The sequence below is a fragment of the Heptranchias perlo genome, chromosome 23, assembly GCF_035084215.1.
Source record: "Heptranchias perlo isolate sHepPer1 chromosome 23, sHepPer1.hap1, whole genome shotgun sequence".
Classification (NCBI taxonomy): domain Eukaryota; kingdom Metazoa; phylum Chordata; class Chondrichthyes; order Hexanchiformes; family Hexanchidae; genus Heptranchias; species Heptranchias perlo.
Window position 1 is genome coordinate 28,033,166 of NC_090347.1, and position 17,231 is coordinate 28,050,396.

Sequence of the window (17,231 nt, forward strand, 5' to 3'; positions counted from 1 at the left end):
GCCAGACAAGTGCCAGGCAATGACCAGCTGCAACATGAATCTAACCACCTCCCCTTGACATTCAACGGCATTACCATCGCCGAATCCCCCACCATCAACATCCTGGGGGTCACCATTGACCAGAAACTTAACTGGACCAGCCATATAAACACTGTGGCTACAAGAGCAGGTCAGAGGCTGGGTATTCCGCCTGACTCACCTCCTGATTCCCCTAAGCCTTTCCACCATCTACAAGGCACAAGTCAGGAGTGTGATGGAATACTCTCCACTTGCCTGGATGAGTGCAGCTCCAATAACACTCAAGAAGCTCGACACCATCCAGGACAAAGCAGCCCATCCACCATCCTAAACATTCACTCCCTTCACCACCGGCGCACAGTGGAGTGGCTGCAGTGTGCACCATCCACAGGATGCACTGCAGCAACTCGCCAAAGGCTTCTTCGACAGCACCTCCCAAACCCGCGACCTCTACCACCTAGAAGGACAAGGGCAGCAGGCACATGGGAACAACACCACCTGCACATTCCCCTCCAAGTCACACACCATCCCAACTTGGAAATATATCGTCGTTCGTTCGTCATCGTTGGGTCAAAATCCTGGAACAGCACTGTGGGAGAACCTTCACCATACGGACTGCAGCGGTTCAAGAAGGCAGCTCACCACCACCTTCTCAAGGGCAATTAGGGATGGGCAATAAATGCTGGCCTTGCCACCGATGCCCACATCCTATGAACGAATAAAAAAAACAAAAAGCATAAAACAAATAAGCTTCAAACAAGAAATTCCATGAGATTGAAAGGAATTTCTCATCCCTCCCCCCACCACAGAGCAGGGACTATGTGGAATACGCTCCAAGTTAAAGCAATTAATGCTGTATATTAATTTCTAAAAAGAGCTGAATGAAAATCTGAATGGAAATGGGATTGACGATTATATGGATCAGTACAGACACATAAGAACATTTTGCATGCAATATGATGGTTCTTGAGTTGTTGGGATCGCAGAAATGTCCCACCAAGGAAAGCAACTGATCAAGGATGCATAATTGAAGATTTAAAGGTTAGGCAGGCATGCTACAGAATTTTGCTTCATTTATCTGTAGGGGGAATCTTTGCACAACCTTCCCTCAGGAGTCTGAATACAGTAGAGTGGATTGTACATACTTAGCTGAAGAAGCAACTGACTTGATGGGCTACATGACCATTACTCCAGGCTTTCTTATGTTTGTTGAAAGTGCCCTTGGAATCTATTCCTTTCATTTTGAAGCATTTTAGTCAGGATACATCAGTTTGTATTCATGGCAAACTACATTTTCCTAAACCTACTCAATGCTACAGGGTACACTAGCCTCATCATACACAAAGAAAGGTGAGCTAAAAGCTGGATCTGGTACTGAACAGTAGCTTGCACCAGCTGGGTTTTTATATTAAAAAGGTCAATTGAACAACAAAAGGAATAAAGATTGTATACTTCCTACAACGTGAAGTTTTGGCTTTTTAACAGTTTATATCGTGTTGTGTATTGACCAAAGACCTCTGCCAAGATGTTTACCATTAATACAAACTGATGTATCCTGACTAAGATGCTTCAAAACGAAAGGAATAGATTCCACTTGGTTTGGCATTTTCTTCTTTTTCTGCCTTCCCACATCCTGTTCTTTTTTTAAAAAAAAGCACACAGCATTATTCTACTGCAAGAAGGTAGGTAAACAGCCAGTCGATAACACAACATTCTACAATCAATTAGAGTATATTGAGCATTGTGAGGTCAATTAGCAGGCATTTTTAAAGTTTCTGTAAAGTGGAAAAGACTGGTTTTCTTTTGTACTTCAACTGTGACATAAATTTGTATTAGACAGTGTGACACCTGCAGTGCGTCAAAATACAAAGCAAAATGTTTCAGAATCTATTCTTCATCTGTGTCAAGTCAGCTGATTTCAGTTGTGGGAATAAAATTTGAGACTAGCTTGAATCCTAGAATAGCCAGTTGCAAAAACCATGGTTCCCACATCTGAAATCAGAACGATACAGTTTTTAAGTCTGTTAAAAATAAGATGTTTAATACAAGTACAGCTAAAATATTTAATTGATATTTTTAGTTTCAATTGTTCTTTTGTTACAACACAATAGCACATCAAGATTCATCATACACAGTATAGAGTACAAGTACATAAACTTGATAGCAAATGAACCTCAGACTAGCATGCAGATAATCATACAGATTATTCAGGTATACTGCACTACTTTCAATTTTACTACCACAGGTTTATGGGTTACTATAGCTAGCCTACCATCTTACACTCTTTCAGCTCATCTAAAATTCTGCTACCCATACCTTATCCCACACCAGGTCCTGCTTACATTTTTCCCCATTGCCTCCAATTTGAAACACTCATCTGCAGGCTTAAATCCCATCTTGGTCTTGCCCCTCTCTAACCTCCAGTAGCCCTACAACCATCCTCTTCAAACTCTCTACTCCCTTTACTTTGGGCCTTTTATGCATCCTGCCCTTCACACAGCAATGCCCCACATCCTGGAATTCCCTCCATAAACCCCTGCACTTCCCCACCTCCTTAAACCCACTTTTTTGACAACCCCTCCTAATATCTCTTTTGTTTCCACACCAAGTTTTGACTGATGACACCTCTGTGAAGCACCTTGGGATATTTCACTACCTTAAAACACACTATTATAAATGCAGAGTTGTTGCATTTGAAGAACAAAGAGTTCTCTGAACGCCCTGGCCATTCTCCCTCCCTCCCTCCCTCAAGCCAGCACCAGGGCAATAAAAAAAAACCTCATTATAAATCTCATTGCCGTTTATGGGTCCTTGCTGTGTGCAATTTGACTGCTTTTTTTTTTGCCTTAAATGCATTGACCGTGAAACACTCTGGGACCTAAAAAGCCCAAGCCCTGGACTCTGACTGACCCTCAACTCCTCCTGTTGCAACTCTTAGAACGTTCGCTCAGAATTCAGGAACATCTACGTTCCAAAATGGAACGTGATGTGTCCGATTCCGAGCGCGCGCCTGCGCACACCCAGCCCTAGTCCAGCCCGCCGCTCCCACCGCCCCCGGGAGGGGTGGGCAAAGGGAAAAAAAAACAACCATCAGCTTTTTCCACCCCCCTTTTCCCCCCTCTCATTTATATTTAACATCCGCATAAACGTCACTGTCTTTTCTGGCGTGCCCCCGGCCGTCCTGCGGGTCCTGAGCGGTAAACAAGTGACACGTGGTGAGGAAGTGCTGTCAATGGCGGAGCGGAGTGATGATGCGGCAGGTGAGGGGGACACCGGGCCACCCTGGGGGGGCAGGCGGGCGGACACACACCCACACAGAGAGACAGACAACACCCCCACCCCACCCCGCGGGACTCGGCACGGCTCCGATCCTGATCCTGATCCCCCTCCACTCCCCTCAATGTACCCGGCCCCGGTTCCACTGATTTCCGCTTCTCTGTTTCCAGGAGTCTAGCGATGACGCGGAGGACGTGTCGCTTTTTGATGCTGAAGATGAGGGGCAGCGAAAACCGAAGAGAAGGAAGATACGGTAACGTGGAGGGGCCCGGGATCGGGGCTCACGGCGGGGGCCGGGGCCGGGATCGGGAGTGTCAGCGTGCAGTGGGGATAGGGAGGAGAGGGAAGGATAGGGGGGAGGAGAGGGAGGGATAGGGGGGAGGAGAGGGAGGGATAGGGGGGAGGAGAGGGAGGGATAGGGGGGAGGAGAGGGAGGGATAGGGGGGAGGAGAGGGAGGGATAGGGGGGAGGAGAGGGAGGAGGAGGTTAGCCCTGGAGGGGAGGGGTAGGAGAGGGTTAGCCCTGTCGAGGAGGAGGGGGGGGGGAGTAGCCCTACAGGGGTGGGGGGGGGGAGGAGGGAGGGTAGCCCTACAGGGGAGGGTAGCCCTACAGAGGGAGGAAGGGAGGGTAGCCCTACAGAGGGGGGAAGGGAGGGTAGCCCTACAGAGGGGGGAAGGGAGGGTAGCCCTACAGAGGGGGGAAGGGAGGGTAGCCCTACAGAGGGGGGAAGAGAGGGTAGCCCAGCTCTGTAGGGGCAGTGGGTTATCTCTGTCGAGAGGGAGTCACAGCTAAAAGAGCCTGATATTCTTGAAAGGTGAATTCAGGGTTTAGAAAAATCAACAAAACAGAAAATGTCATGTCTGCGTCATGTTAAGTGATGTGCAGGGAGGTGAAGAATGCAGTTCAGTTGGGTGAGTTTGGATCCGCATCAGTGTCCGTGTGATCAGGATGTCATTGGGATCGCTCTGCCTCTATTCTGAATATTGGTCTTTTTTTAGTCTTGCAGAGTATTTTGTGGAAAATGTAGCAAATGTCACAATTGGTCTGAAAGTGGCCTGATCAAGCGAGTGAGAAGTAGATTCGAGGCTGAAAGGTTCTTTTAGTTTACATTAGCCCAGCCCTCCGATCCGATAACGTATGAGGCAATCTTAATGCTTGTCCTGCTTCCTGCTTCATTGTGTGATCAGTGAGAAGAGCTCTTTGCCAAATCAACATTCTTAATAGAAACCTCTCCCTACCCCAATATTTTTAGCTTCATTAAATACAATACGTTAGAAATTTATAAATTTTTCAGGAAATACAACAACAACTTTAATTTATATAGCACCGTTGACGTAATAAAACATCCCAAGGCACTTCACAGGAGCGATTATCAAACAAAATTTGACACCGAGCCACATAAGGAGATATTAGGACCGGTGACCAAAATCTTGGTCAAAGAGGGATGTTTTAAGGAGCATCTTAAAGGAGGAGAGAGAGAGAGAGGTTTAGGGAGGGAATTCCAGAGCTTACGGCCCAAGCAGCTGAAAGCGCGGTCACCAATGGTGGAGCGATTAAAATCAGGGATGTGCAAGAGGCAAGAATTGGAGTAGCGCATTGATCTCAGAGGGTTGTAGGGCTGGAGGAGGTTACAAAGATAGGAAGGGCCGAGGCCATGGAAGGATTTGAAAACAAGAATGAGAATTTTGAAACTGAGGCATTCCCAGACCGGGAGCCAATGTAGGTCAGCGAGCACAGGGGTGTTGGGTGAACGAGTTAGGATAAGGGCAGGAGAGTTTTGGATGAACTCAAGTTTATGGAGGCCAGCCAGCAGAGCATTGGAATAGACAGGTCTAGCGGTAACAAAGGCATGGATGAGGGCTCCAGCAGCAGATAAGTTGAGGCAGGGGCGGAGACGGGCGATGTTAAGGAGGTGGAAGTAGGCCGTCTTGGTGATGAAGCAGATATGTGGTTGGAAGCTCATCTCTGGGTCAAAGAGGACTCCAAGGTTGTGAATGTTGGAGGAGGACCCAATAGTGCTTTATGTGCTCCAGCCAGATCTGGTGATGAATGACTAAACCAGTTGTCCACCATCAATGTTCAAGTCTGCGTCCCTTGGACTTAAGGAAGTGGAGATGAGGGCAGTACCGGGGGAACGACCAGGGTGAGAGAGAATAATGGTTTTAATGGGGACAAGGACATCAAAGGTGGAGGTGAGGGTGTGATTGAGCAGATTGGTAGCTGCAGAAATGTCATGGTGAATGGAGGGCCAAAGGCTAGACAGATGGAATTTGAAAGTGCCGTCGTATGTGACTAGGGGGAAGAGTGTTTTCAAGGGGTGAACATCGAAGGAAGTGGGGTTGGGAGGGGAAAGGGGTATGTGGGCGTAGAGGGATACAAGGAAGTGTTCAGAGATGGCCATATTTGTTATTGACATGATGGCAGTAGAGAGGGCACGTGAGATGGTAAGGTCGAGGGGATGGCTGTGAATATGGGTTGTGGAATTTATATGGAGGGAGAGATTAAGGGAGGATAGGAGGGCAGTAAACTTAGAGGAGAGCATGATGAGTTGAGATGGAGGTTGAAATCACCGAGGATGAGAAGTTGCTCGGTGTAGAGGCTGAGGGAGGAAAGCAGTGACGGTATCTCAGTGAGAAACTTGGGTGAGCGGTAAAGAATGAGGATTTTAAAGGAGAGGTGAGAGGGGCGAAACAAGGTGAGATGTTCAAAGGAGCAGAAGGTGTCAGAGGAGTAAGGGGATTTGGTGATAAGGTCCACACTGCCACCATGGTGGTCTGGGCAGGGTAAGTGGTGGAAGATATAGCCAGGCGGGGAGGTTTCATTACGGGGGAGGTGTCATTACCCGTCAGTCAGGTTTCCATCAAGGCCATGATGCCGATGCAATCATCCACAGTAAGCCCATGGATGGCAAGGGCCTTGTTTACAAGTGAGCGGACATTCTGGAGGGAATTGTGGAGAGGGGCAGTGATAGCCGATCCGCTGTTAGAATCTACAGGTTCAGCGCTGGGAGGGGTGAGTGGGACGTGAAGGAGCCTGGCAAGATTAGCCCCCAGCGGGCGAGCTGGGCAGGAAAGTCAGTGAGAGAGCAGGATGGAGCAGTTGGGTTTGCTGCTCGTTTACTGTTTAAAACTTGTCTTTGGCTCTTGTTAGTTTGGCTTGGGTGATCAGCAGTTGGACATCTTGCACATGAAAAGTTTTATAAAATTTTGACTCTAAAGCAAAATGTGATCCTTAAATAAATATTTAAACAACATATTATCCCTATACTTTTAAATTTTGAGGAGATTATTTTGTAGGGGTGATTCCATGAACTGGTGCTCTCACGGGGAGCACGATGTGGGAAATTGCGGGTACACAGCCTGTGACTTTCCATCCATTAATTTTAATGAGATGTGCTCCCTGCAAGCAGTTGCTCCCACTGGTAGCACTAGATCACGGAATCAACGCCATATCTAAATTTCAAATGTGGCGTGCAGGGATTTGGGGTATAAAATGGTTACTTTTGTTCCACTACAACTGTAGAGATTATGCATTGATAACTGTAGTAACAATGTAAATGTGGCCTGAATCCCACCACACCAGAACGAAGCAGAGCGAGCTTCCTCGGAGGAAGGAATCTGACTTCACTTTGCTTTGGAGTCGATTCAAACCGTTTACATTCCATGTTTAACATTGGTGCAAAATGGTTTTGGCTTTATAGTGATGCTAAACTTTTAGTGCGAATGCACCCTAAGTTGCTGTTGTTTTAATCCTAAACAGCCAACACAGTGAAACTCTGTTGTACATAATGTCATCTTAAAACAAACATCATAATGCATGGTTTTAAATATCCTTACAGTTGGACCATTATACTGGGAAAACTTTTTATAAAATAAACTTACTCTGGTAAAACATGGAATTATTCTTGCAGGATCTCTTGCTTGTGTTGCAATAAATTACATAAAGCTGGAGAAGCAATCTGAATGAAGCCTTTTAACTTGGAACAATGTTTAAGTTTTTGAAGATTAAGCGACACTGTTTTGCAGTATGCACAACAGATACTGTGACGCATATAAAAATGATATTTACTAGAGTTGTTTCTCCAAGAAACCTGCTGTGATATCCCTCACTAAAGATGACATTGTGCTGTAGTTGTGGTAATGTATTGTTAGAAATCAGCAGTGGGTTTACTGAAAAATAATTTCTCTCTTCTTTTTCAAGGCATCCAGTGGCATGCTTTTTCCATCTGTTTTTCCGAATTAGTGCAATAGTTGTCTACACTCTTTGTGAGTTCCTGAGCAGTAGCTTTATTGCCTGCTTTGTGACAATAATTTTGCTCCTATCATGTGACTTCTGGACTGTAAAAGTAAGTAACTTTTGAAACACCTAATGTAAGCTGTTCAGTAGAGGGAAATTGTCTGGGCCATGTGTTGTGTATTATTGGGTACACAAGCCCAAACATTGCTACTGTATATTTGAATTGATGAAATGTTTTAAATCTTCATGAAGTAAATCCTCAATGTACATTCAGCTGAATGTCCACGTCGTGATGTATATTTTTATTATTACTATACTTGTACAGCATAAATTAATGTAACAAACTTGATCCTCCAATTATCCTGCATTGTTTCTATCTCTGGTCCAGAATATCACTGGTAGACTACTGGTGGGGTTACGCTGGTGGAACCAGGTTGATGATGATGGAAAGAGCCACTGGGTCTTTGAGGCCAAGAAGGTATGCTTGACCAAAAGTTTGTTCCTTTGTTTGAAGATGAGACCAAAATAAGCTTGTGTTTGATGATCTGTAAACCACATTGGGTACTTGGTGTTCATGTGCCTTGATATTTGGGCAGCACGGCTGCTGCTTTATAGTTGGTCTGACTTGCAGAGAGGCTGGTTTACTATCAGGCTACAGGCACTGCTGCGAAATAAACTTGTTCTGCTTTGTTAAAGCGAACAACTTGCATAGGACAAAGCGGCCCCTTACGGTGCTTACACAATATTAATAGTCAAAGTAAATTAATATTGAAGTAAACTTTAATCTGAATAAGTAGAACACTAAGATTAGAAAACACATCTTGTAAGTAGTAGTTTAACGGCTATAATGTTTAGGTATAAATGTATAAACTAATTACAGACATATTTATTGATATTGAGTGTGAAAGCAGAGAACCTGTTAAACCAAGGCGACTAAGTGTATGTCCAAGACAATAGTTGCGTTGAGTTGTGTTCTGAGGGAAAGAGTAGAGCGATTAGTTATTCTGTTCTAATTAAAAATGTGCTTTCTGAATGATCTTCATAGCCTTCAAGTAAAGGGAAGAGAGCCTCCTCCGAAGCCGAATCCAAAATCTTCTGGCTAGGATTAATCATCTGTCCCATTATATGGGTCATTTTTGTCTTCAGCACTTTCTTTTCCTTTAAACTGAAATGGTTGGTAAGTTCTTGATCTGCTGCACAACAGTAATTCAGTGGTTTGGACTTTTCTTACAAAAATCATGTTGATAATTTTTTTACAGACTTACATAAATGTAAGCAATGCAAATAGTTTTCTAAATTTTGGGAGTTTAAACACAAGTTGTTGTAGTTGTGCCACTCTAAATGTTCTTTTAAAAATTCATACCATTCTTGAAATAAATTAAAAATGGCCAAGGGGCGGGGGGATGAGGGGGTGATAGGAAAGGACAGTAACAGATGTATTCCATGCACAGTTTTGCAGAAGCAGTGGTATGAGGTGGGGATTGGATTGTGTCCATGGGATATTCCTTTCAATTGTTCTTACTACTTTCTTTCCCTCGGAACAGGCAGTGGTTATTATGGGTGTTACGCTGCAAGGGTCTAATCTGTATGGTTACGTAAAATGTAAAATGGGAAGTGGAAAAAATCTAACCAGTATGGCTACCTCCTACTTGGGCCGGCAGTTTTTCAAGACGGTGAGTTAATTCTGAGACTCTTGTTGCTTCACAACATTGTAGTGTTTCCCAAGTTTGGGAAGTTTACTGTATTTTTTAACTCATAAAACAATGTATACTTTTTATTGGACAACTCAGGAGGCATAATATCACTTTAGTTTGAATCATACAATACAGTTACTAGAACCTGCTGTTCATTTGACAGATTTACCTTCATTTTACTGAACATTAATTTTTGCCTTAAGTGCGGAATAAAAATTTCCTTCATCTTGGGGGTTTGAATGTCTTACAAACTCTTCAAGATTTAGATGCCTTTTAATGCCCTCCAGTTGATGTGTCATTCTAGATGTGTTATAGTCTGGACATAGAATACCTCATTAATGATATAAAAATCATCATTCACCCTGTCTGAATCTGGATCACACAGAGCCACAGCCAGCACAAAAACTAACCAAAAGCAGAAGAATATTTAGAATCAGAAAAAGGCCAAAAACATCTATCCCTTTTTTGTAAATGGCCTCACATACTTGCTTTTTCACTTCTCTCAATCCTTTCTCTCTCTAGAAACCCATCTAGTTGTCTCTTGAACCTATTAATACTTGTCTGCTTCAATGGCCTTCCCAGGTAACATATTCCACAACTTAGTTGAAAGGTTCTGCGTGTCTTCCCATCGTAAGTCTAACTTATTGATTTTAAAATTTACATTTGAACTCTTTGATATTGTCAACGGTTTGCCTGATTGTCACTGTCACCATGTAAAATTGAAACAGAATATATTAACAAATGGGGAGGTGACTTTAAAGCTGTAATCCAATTTTGAGATTAGGTTGTCTGTTTTCATTTAAGCTTTTCCCTAGTGGTTTGATATCATTTGAACCATTACCTTGCATTCATTCCCAGCTATCCATTATTTTTCGAAGTACACTGATTCTTGCTGCAATGGATTACCAAATTAGCAAAAAGACTCCCATCCCTCTAATTCTGCACAGTTTATCAAACATAATGAATTCTAAGGCGAGGTGCTAGTTATTTTCAGATGTTGCTAGATGTTATTATCTTGCAGTGCTGTGCAGAATTTACAGGGAGAATTTGTTCTCCGAAGAACTGCAGGTCCCCCAACATGAATCTGCTTAATATCTCAGCAGAAATGCTTTGAAGCCTTTTTGAGTCGTGACTGGCCTTTGGGGCTTTCACATTCCATGTGTTTCTGTGACCGTCCTCAACAGGGAACAAAAGTGAAATTTGAGACATTTACAAAATGGAAAACATTTCTGGTTTTAAGAGTTTTCGGAATTGTCAAAATTGTTTCCTGTTTTCCCTTCGTGCTTGAAGGTGGTGATTGGTGCCGGGTTCCGGTTCTACAGATGCTGGCAGCCCCTTCTCGTGTTACATAAGTGGCCAGTCTTCATTTTCCAATCCTCTACAGGGAGCTGGATCTTGACTGTTACTTTTTGAGACTTCACTCCAGATAGTTCTCTTGTGCTCAGTGCCAAATACTGAGAGTGTGGGGGGAGGGGGGCGATTGCTCCCGACAAACCAGAATCTTAATTTGGATGTGCAGTGTCTGCCCAATAGCATTGACCAGGGGCTAAACATAAACTCTTGTTATTCTAATACTTACTGGAATTGACATGGGCCTTCTTGTCTTCTAGTCTTTGGTTTGTGGAAGAAGAAACACTGTGTCAGACCATGTAACTTTGGGTGTGAGCTACCATTAAAGTTTATTAAAAGTAAAATGTTGACAGTAGAGGCAAATCAACACATCAGATTTCACTCGATTTCATAACTTTTAACTTGTATCTCCTCGGTTACAAAAATAAAAAGATGCAATGCTTTGCTGTCACTCTTAGCATTACTAGACCTGGATCAGTGTCTGTGACATAAGTCGGTAAGTGAGGTTTCATCCACTAATATAGAGTCTCCAACTTCTAAGAAGAATTGGCAGAAAGAAGCCGAATAGTTCTTTCTGCCTGTGCAAGAAATCGTCACTCAACCCTTGCCTCCGAGGACCGTTTCAGACCTCAGACTGGTAGGACAGGTTACTTGAGATCGAAGCAGCTCTTGGGAATGCTATGCAGTAATCAAAATATGCAATAACACCTGCCTGGCTTTTGCACAGAAGAAAGCTAACTCTGTTAGCCCTGGCTGTTAGGAATGACAAACTGGATCTGAAACATAGTTTGAAATGATCAAATAAACAAATCAGAACAGTTGAGGTGATTGCTTACAGTCACTGCCTTAACTAAAGGCAGATCGACCTCCTATAGCATATCCAGCCACACCTGAAGAATATGGATTCTCTCTCAAGCACATAACTAAAGGCTGCAGTAAGCAGAGTTGAAGCACTTAAGTATTAAAAATACAGTAGTTTAGAACTTCAGCTTGTTCTTTGGTTTGGAGTCAGGTGTGGTGGTAGCGAAGGGACCAGAATCTGCCCCTTCACTGGAGGAACTGAAAATTCTGATGGAGGGAGGGAAATGGACACTTCTGCTGCCCCAATTCCCAACTTCAGTGTGGGGTGTGTCTGGAGGTGTTCTTGGGATCTCTTGGGGATGTCATTAGATGTGCTGCCCAGTGCAATAGATGCCTGCATAAAGCCATTCTGGGCTGCAAGTGGGTCCCACCAGAAGGAATTCAAACAACAGTCGATCCCAGAGAGATCCATTGCTGTTTGATTTGAGGACCTATATTAAGGGAGCGTCACTTCATGTGGTTATAACCAGAGATCTGTTGCCCTGCCGCTCCAAAATCCTGCTATTTATGCTGAGTGGATGCCCTTGTAATGCCACTACTCGTGCAAGCGCCTAGCCCCAATACATTAATGATCCTGTTCCTGGGATTTGGGACTGAGTCACGATGGGGGCCAATGTGGATGGAAGTTCCGCCCTGCAGTATATCTGGCACCGCCAGAATTTTTACCCTGGAATCTTTCTTGGATTTTAGTACGACAGATTTCTTAACCATCATAGTGGCTGCATCTGACATCCATGCATACAAACTTCCAGCACAGGTTGCTGGATTCCCATCAGGAGTGAAAACACTATCCACGCCAGTTTTGTTGAGGTTAATTTTATCATCCGCAATGTTGAGATCACCTAACTCAGTGCAGGCCAGGGACTGAACCATGGGCTGTCCTGGTCTGCATGACTCAGTACCATGTCACACAATACTTTTTACAGTCCAAGCCATAAAGCAAAGACCAAATTCATGTTTTTACGCCAAAATCATGCTATCAAGAGTTGGAGGATTACAATAGTTCTTAAAGCTGATTACTTTTTCACTGATATATACATGCAGAATGTGCACTGCTTTAATATGGTTAAAATGGTTTTCAATTAAACCTCTCCAACTCCTGAATCAAGACTTTGACATTGTGTTGACTGAATCAGGTCAAATTCAGATGCGTCATACAGACTGCATTCAAAACCATTTCTGAATTGATGTAATGTGATTACAAACTGGGAGATCAAGGTTTCAAATTATAATTTATGGAGAGTATATTTAGATTTATTGCCGCAACAGCAGTCCATTAATCTAGCAGCTACAGTAAGTGGGTTGTTCTCAGCACTCAAGGGAATGCAAAAGGCCTGTTTAATCTACATAGACAAAAAGTAAATGACCTTGTCTGGATGCATCCATGACTTTTCGACAACAGCAAGATGAATAATGTGTATCTTTTTTGTTAGCTGACCAGAAAAAAAAAATCTGTACAGCTCCTATTCAAAAGGATCATCTGGAGCGTGTGCATTGATATCTTAATTATGAAAATGGTGCAGTAATTGATCGGTCATGGTACAGTGATGCTGTCAGTACTGGGAGATCAGCATGAGGTCATGTGCAGCATCCATATAAAATGGCTCAGTTTAAAACCTTTCTGGTTTGCACTTTGTGCTGTCTGGTTGATGGTGTCTCAAAATGAGTACCATGTGCATTACAGCATGGAGGTCACCTGATAATAGTGCCGATTGATGCAATATTGACACCAAGAGAACATAGAAAGTTTGAAAAAAAAATTTAAATCAGAAAATCTGCCCCAAGTTAATCTGAATAGTTTGTATCTCTATACAAGGAGGATACATGTTCCTGTGTGAGTCTGATCTATAGCTGTGTGAATTCATCTAATAAATCCTATTTAATAATGTAAGTATTGATCTTGCAAATATATAATTAAGAATTTGTGTGCTCTTTTTGTGGCTGCCTGCATCTGGTATCTTGTCATTTGCTGCTAACTGCCACAAATTGTACATCCTTTTGCCTACAGTTTTAGTTGTTAAGCAGTAGCTTTGGCACTATAAAAGGAAGCAAATGGGAATCTGAAGTACACAGTGTCCTTGGTTTTTATTTCTTTGAGTGAAGAAGTAAGCTATTGATAAATTATAATGCACACTGGGTATAGAATGCCCCAGCAAACGTTCACTTTTTTTCTAATGATGAACTTAAATAGTGCCACTCCAGGAACAAAATGGAACAAAAAAAATCAAATTAACTTTTCTTCCACCAACTCGTGCACACACATACAAAATTGAAACCATATATTATAAATGGTAATGTACCAGAGAGTGACTTCCAGGCTGTAATCTGATCTGACAGTTCAGATAATGGTTGCATACCTTGTGGGTTTCACTGAAATAGCTTCATGATGTCGTGGTCAAAGTGACTATAATGCTATTATCTAATGATTGGTATGCTACTAAAAATGCATAGATGGTTAGATTATGATAGATTGCTGCATTTAGGAAGACCAACCAGACTACTTGAGCATCCTTGCTCATATAATTCACTTCTTGTTTATCATTACAGGCAATGAAGAAAGAAGACAACACAGAATCTTAAAAGAAGGATGGCATTTTGGAAAATAAACTTGACGTGGCTTTTGTATTGAGAATTTTGAAACTCCTATTAATGCAGAAGACTGGCAATTTTTTTACATATTCCCCCCCCTCCCCCCATTAATATTCAAGGTCACATTTGGAAAAAAAATTGGGAAAAACATTGGAAAAAAATTATAATCATCTCACAATTTGTAGTTTTTCTTTCTTTCCATTAATTATGTATCAGGAAACTGTTGTTGTCTGCCTCAACTCAAGCTGATTTAATTGTATGTGATTGAGCATGAAATGAACCTTTGAAGCAAAATTTAATTTTAGAATCATTCCAAATTGATAAATTGATGTAACTTGTGTAATTGTGTTTGTGTTTCGGGGAGGGGGAGATGTGCAAGGGGCGGGGGGGCATCCTCATCACTCCTGGTTTGGGTGGGGGGGGGGGTCAAGCTCAAGTTTAACTTTTACAATAAACATAAAAATGATATGTTGGTGAAGGAATGAGGTTTCGAAATGGTATGTGCTTTCTAATAAAACATTAGTGTGAGAGATCTGTGAAACCTTTGAGCTACTCTTTAAGGTGGAATTATGTGGCTCAGAAAAGAACATCCTTTATAAACGATCAAAACTGCAAAAGTAAAATAGATGAGATAAAGCACTGGTAATTTTCAATTTATAAAGTATAGCAATAAATTCATGTTTAAATGCATGACAGATTGTAAAGTGGACAAAATTTACTTTTGTACAGATGATGTTCATGGAAAGATTAAAACAGTATTTGGAAAATTTTTGAGTGTGATTGAAGCTATTAAGATTTAGCTGGTTGATAAAACCTCCCGAAGGATGATGATAATCGAGTCTCAGCCGAGATGTAGCCTAGAAAGTAGTACCAAATACTCACAAAGTAAGTCAACGTGAAGCACTTTGAGATGTTTCTGATGAGATATGATAAGGAGCTGTATAAATAGAAGTCTCGTTTGTGTTTTCATACCACATTGAAATGTTGCCATCTGACGTGCTGGTCAGTATGCACCCTGCTGGAGCAGGGCACAAATGTACATATCCAAGAGTTGGGCTTTGGATTCTCGTTTACATATATGAAATAATTACAATTTTAAATGAAAAGACCCATCACTCAACATCTTAATCAAGTTTGCAGCAGACTGCAAATTATATATAGGTTCTAATATTCTTAGCCCACATGATGCAGCCATCCAGATGATGTTTAATGAAGTTTCTACAGCAAGCAAGCACTGGACTGTGTTTAGACAGCAAGCTTCTGCAATGGAGGATAATTGTGTGTTGCAGTCAAGCACAGAAACTAAAATAACCCTATTTTTAAAATAATTTTAAACTTATCACCACAACATGAAGACAGAATAAAAGGTTCTGATACTTTTAAAATACTGCTGGTAAGCATGTGTAACGTCTGTACTGTATTCAATTGAATAGTAATGAACAGAACCATTACTCTTGGTATGTACAGGAATGTGTATTTTATAGAAGAAAGTTGGCTCTTGTTTAAGATGGGAAAATGAAACTGTCCAATTCTATGGATGTCGGATCATGTTTGCAGTGTTGTAGACCATAATGTACATTATAACCAAGAGTTTGTGATTTAACCTTCTGATCTTATGATTGTAAATGGCTAGGTTATGCCCATAAATATATCTTGGTTGTGAAATGTGTTGGGACATCCTGAGGACATGAAAGGTGCCCAACACATGCACTGTTCAACGCTAACGAATTTCCAAGAGGGGACCTTAAACAGGCTTTCGGCCACTCACATGCAAGGGGGCCTATTGCCTGTTTAAGGTGGCCACCAATAACGCCAGAATATCGTCGGACAAAAATGTTGCGGGAAATAGCCTCATGAAATTGGACTTTTTCGCCCGTTTTGTGCCGGAAAACGAGGTCTAATTTCACCTCCGCTCATACGTTGGCCGCACCAACAGAGACTAAGGAGATGAAATTCGATTTTGGTGTGGCGCAAAATGGGCGCCAGTGAATCGGCAGCCCGTTTTACACCCTGCCGGATTTTCTTCTCCACTGAAGCCAAACTTGAATGAGATGAATGCAGTAATTATATCAATTAAATATGTGATTGAAACCTAGGTTAACTGAGATTAAAAATTTTAATGGCGAGATTAATCATCATTAACTTTTAAAAAATCGCTTGACTGCCCTAATTGAAATGTATACTCAGTTCGTACTCAGACTGCAACACTGAAAATTTCAGATCAATGGTCACAGCTTCATTTTTGTTCTTTAACTGGGATAGCACAAAATCAATTAAAAAAATAAGTTGCACAAAATTAGAATGGTGACACTGAAGAGTTACAGTGCATTATGGCTTCCTTTTGTTTGGATTGTAAAATGGCTGCAAATGTCTAACTTGATTGTGAGGGGCTGCAATCATCTGAGACACTTATTGCTGAGGGCACATCAGTTATTGGAATAGGCTGCATTTTAGAAGTCCTATTTAACTCTTACAATGTCTGAAAAAAAGTGTGTGAACAAATTTTATTGCGGTGAGCCTAATGTAATTTTTGTTGTTTAGTGATGTATATTAAACAGAGTGTTGCTGGAATATATCACTGATTCTACATTGAGCACATGACCCCAAACACTCTATTGCAATCTTGTAATATGAATTGGATTTCTACTCTTAGTGTATAGCCAGGAAAAGTACTTCAATAATTACAGATAAATTGTACATTGCTTAAAACAGGAGTTCAGGGTAAAAGTGCTGTTATATCTTATTTCCACCAGAGGGCACTAAATGATTAGATTCCACTCCCAAGTGTCCTGGATAAGTGAGAAACATCAAGTGTGCAACACAACAGGGATTGTAGATTAGAAACAAACTTTCCAAGAATATGGCAGTACATTAGTAGTTGAGCAAACAGTTATTAAAAAGAAAACAGGTGCAATTTTTATTATTAGAACTGATGTAGTAGTTGGAACGCCTTATCCTGCAAACAGCCTTGATAACTGCATTCCATCATTATAAATATACCACCACTTCTTAATTGGATAATCTTTTTAATTTATTTCCAAACAGAGCATTAAAATGTACTGTTATGGTATTGTTATTTTTGAATTGGTTACCAACAGTCTACCAATTTTACTAATTAAAAAAAAAAGGAACAGTTATTCAGGAGTTATAAAAGAAGAATTAACATGTTGCATATAATTGACCTCTTTCAAATTCAGTTACATCATC

General features: G+C 41.7%; 1 protein-coding gene across 2 annotated transcripts; it reads left to right on the forward strand.

Annotated features, from left to right (window-relative positions):
* The first annotated feature begins 3,049 nt into the window (after positions 1-3,049).
* Positions 3,050-14,791, forward strand: tvp23b (trans-golgi network vesicle protein 23 homolog B (S. cerevisiae)). 2 transcript variants are annotated; one of them, XM_068004276.1, is made up of 8 exons: positions 3,050-3,278; positions 3,465-3,547; positions 7,495-7,639; positions 7,919-8,008; positions 8,576-8,707; positions 9,075-9,203; positions 11,099-11,211; positions 13,983-14,791. In XM_068004276.1, exons 1-8 carry the CDS (start codon positions 3,267-3,269, stop codon positions 13,987-13,989), a joined length of 711 nt encoding a protein of 236 aa, XP_067860377.1. In that variant the 5' UTR covers positions 3,050-3,266; the 3' UTR covers positions 13,990-14,791. The 2 variants fall into 2 exon arrangements, with proteins under 2 accessions (XP_067860377.1, XP_067860378.1); XM_068004277.1 differs by lacking the exon at positions 11,099-11,211 and having other exon boundaries at positions 3,059-3,278.
* The last annotated feature ends 2,440 nt before the right edge of the window (positions 14,792-17,231 follow it).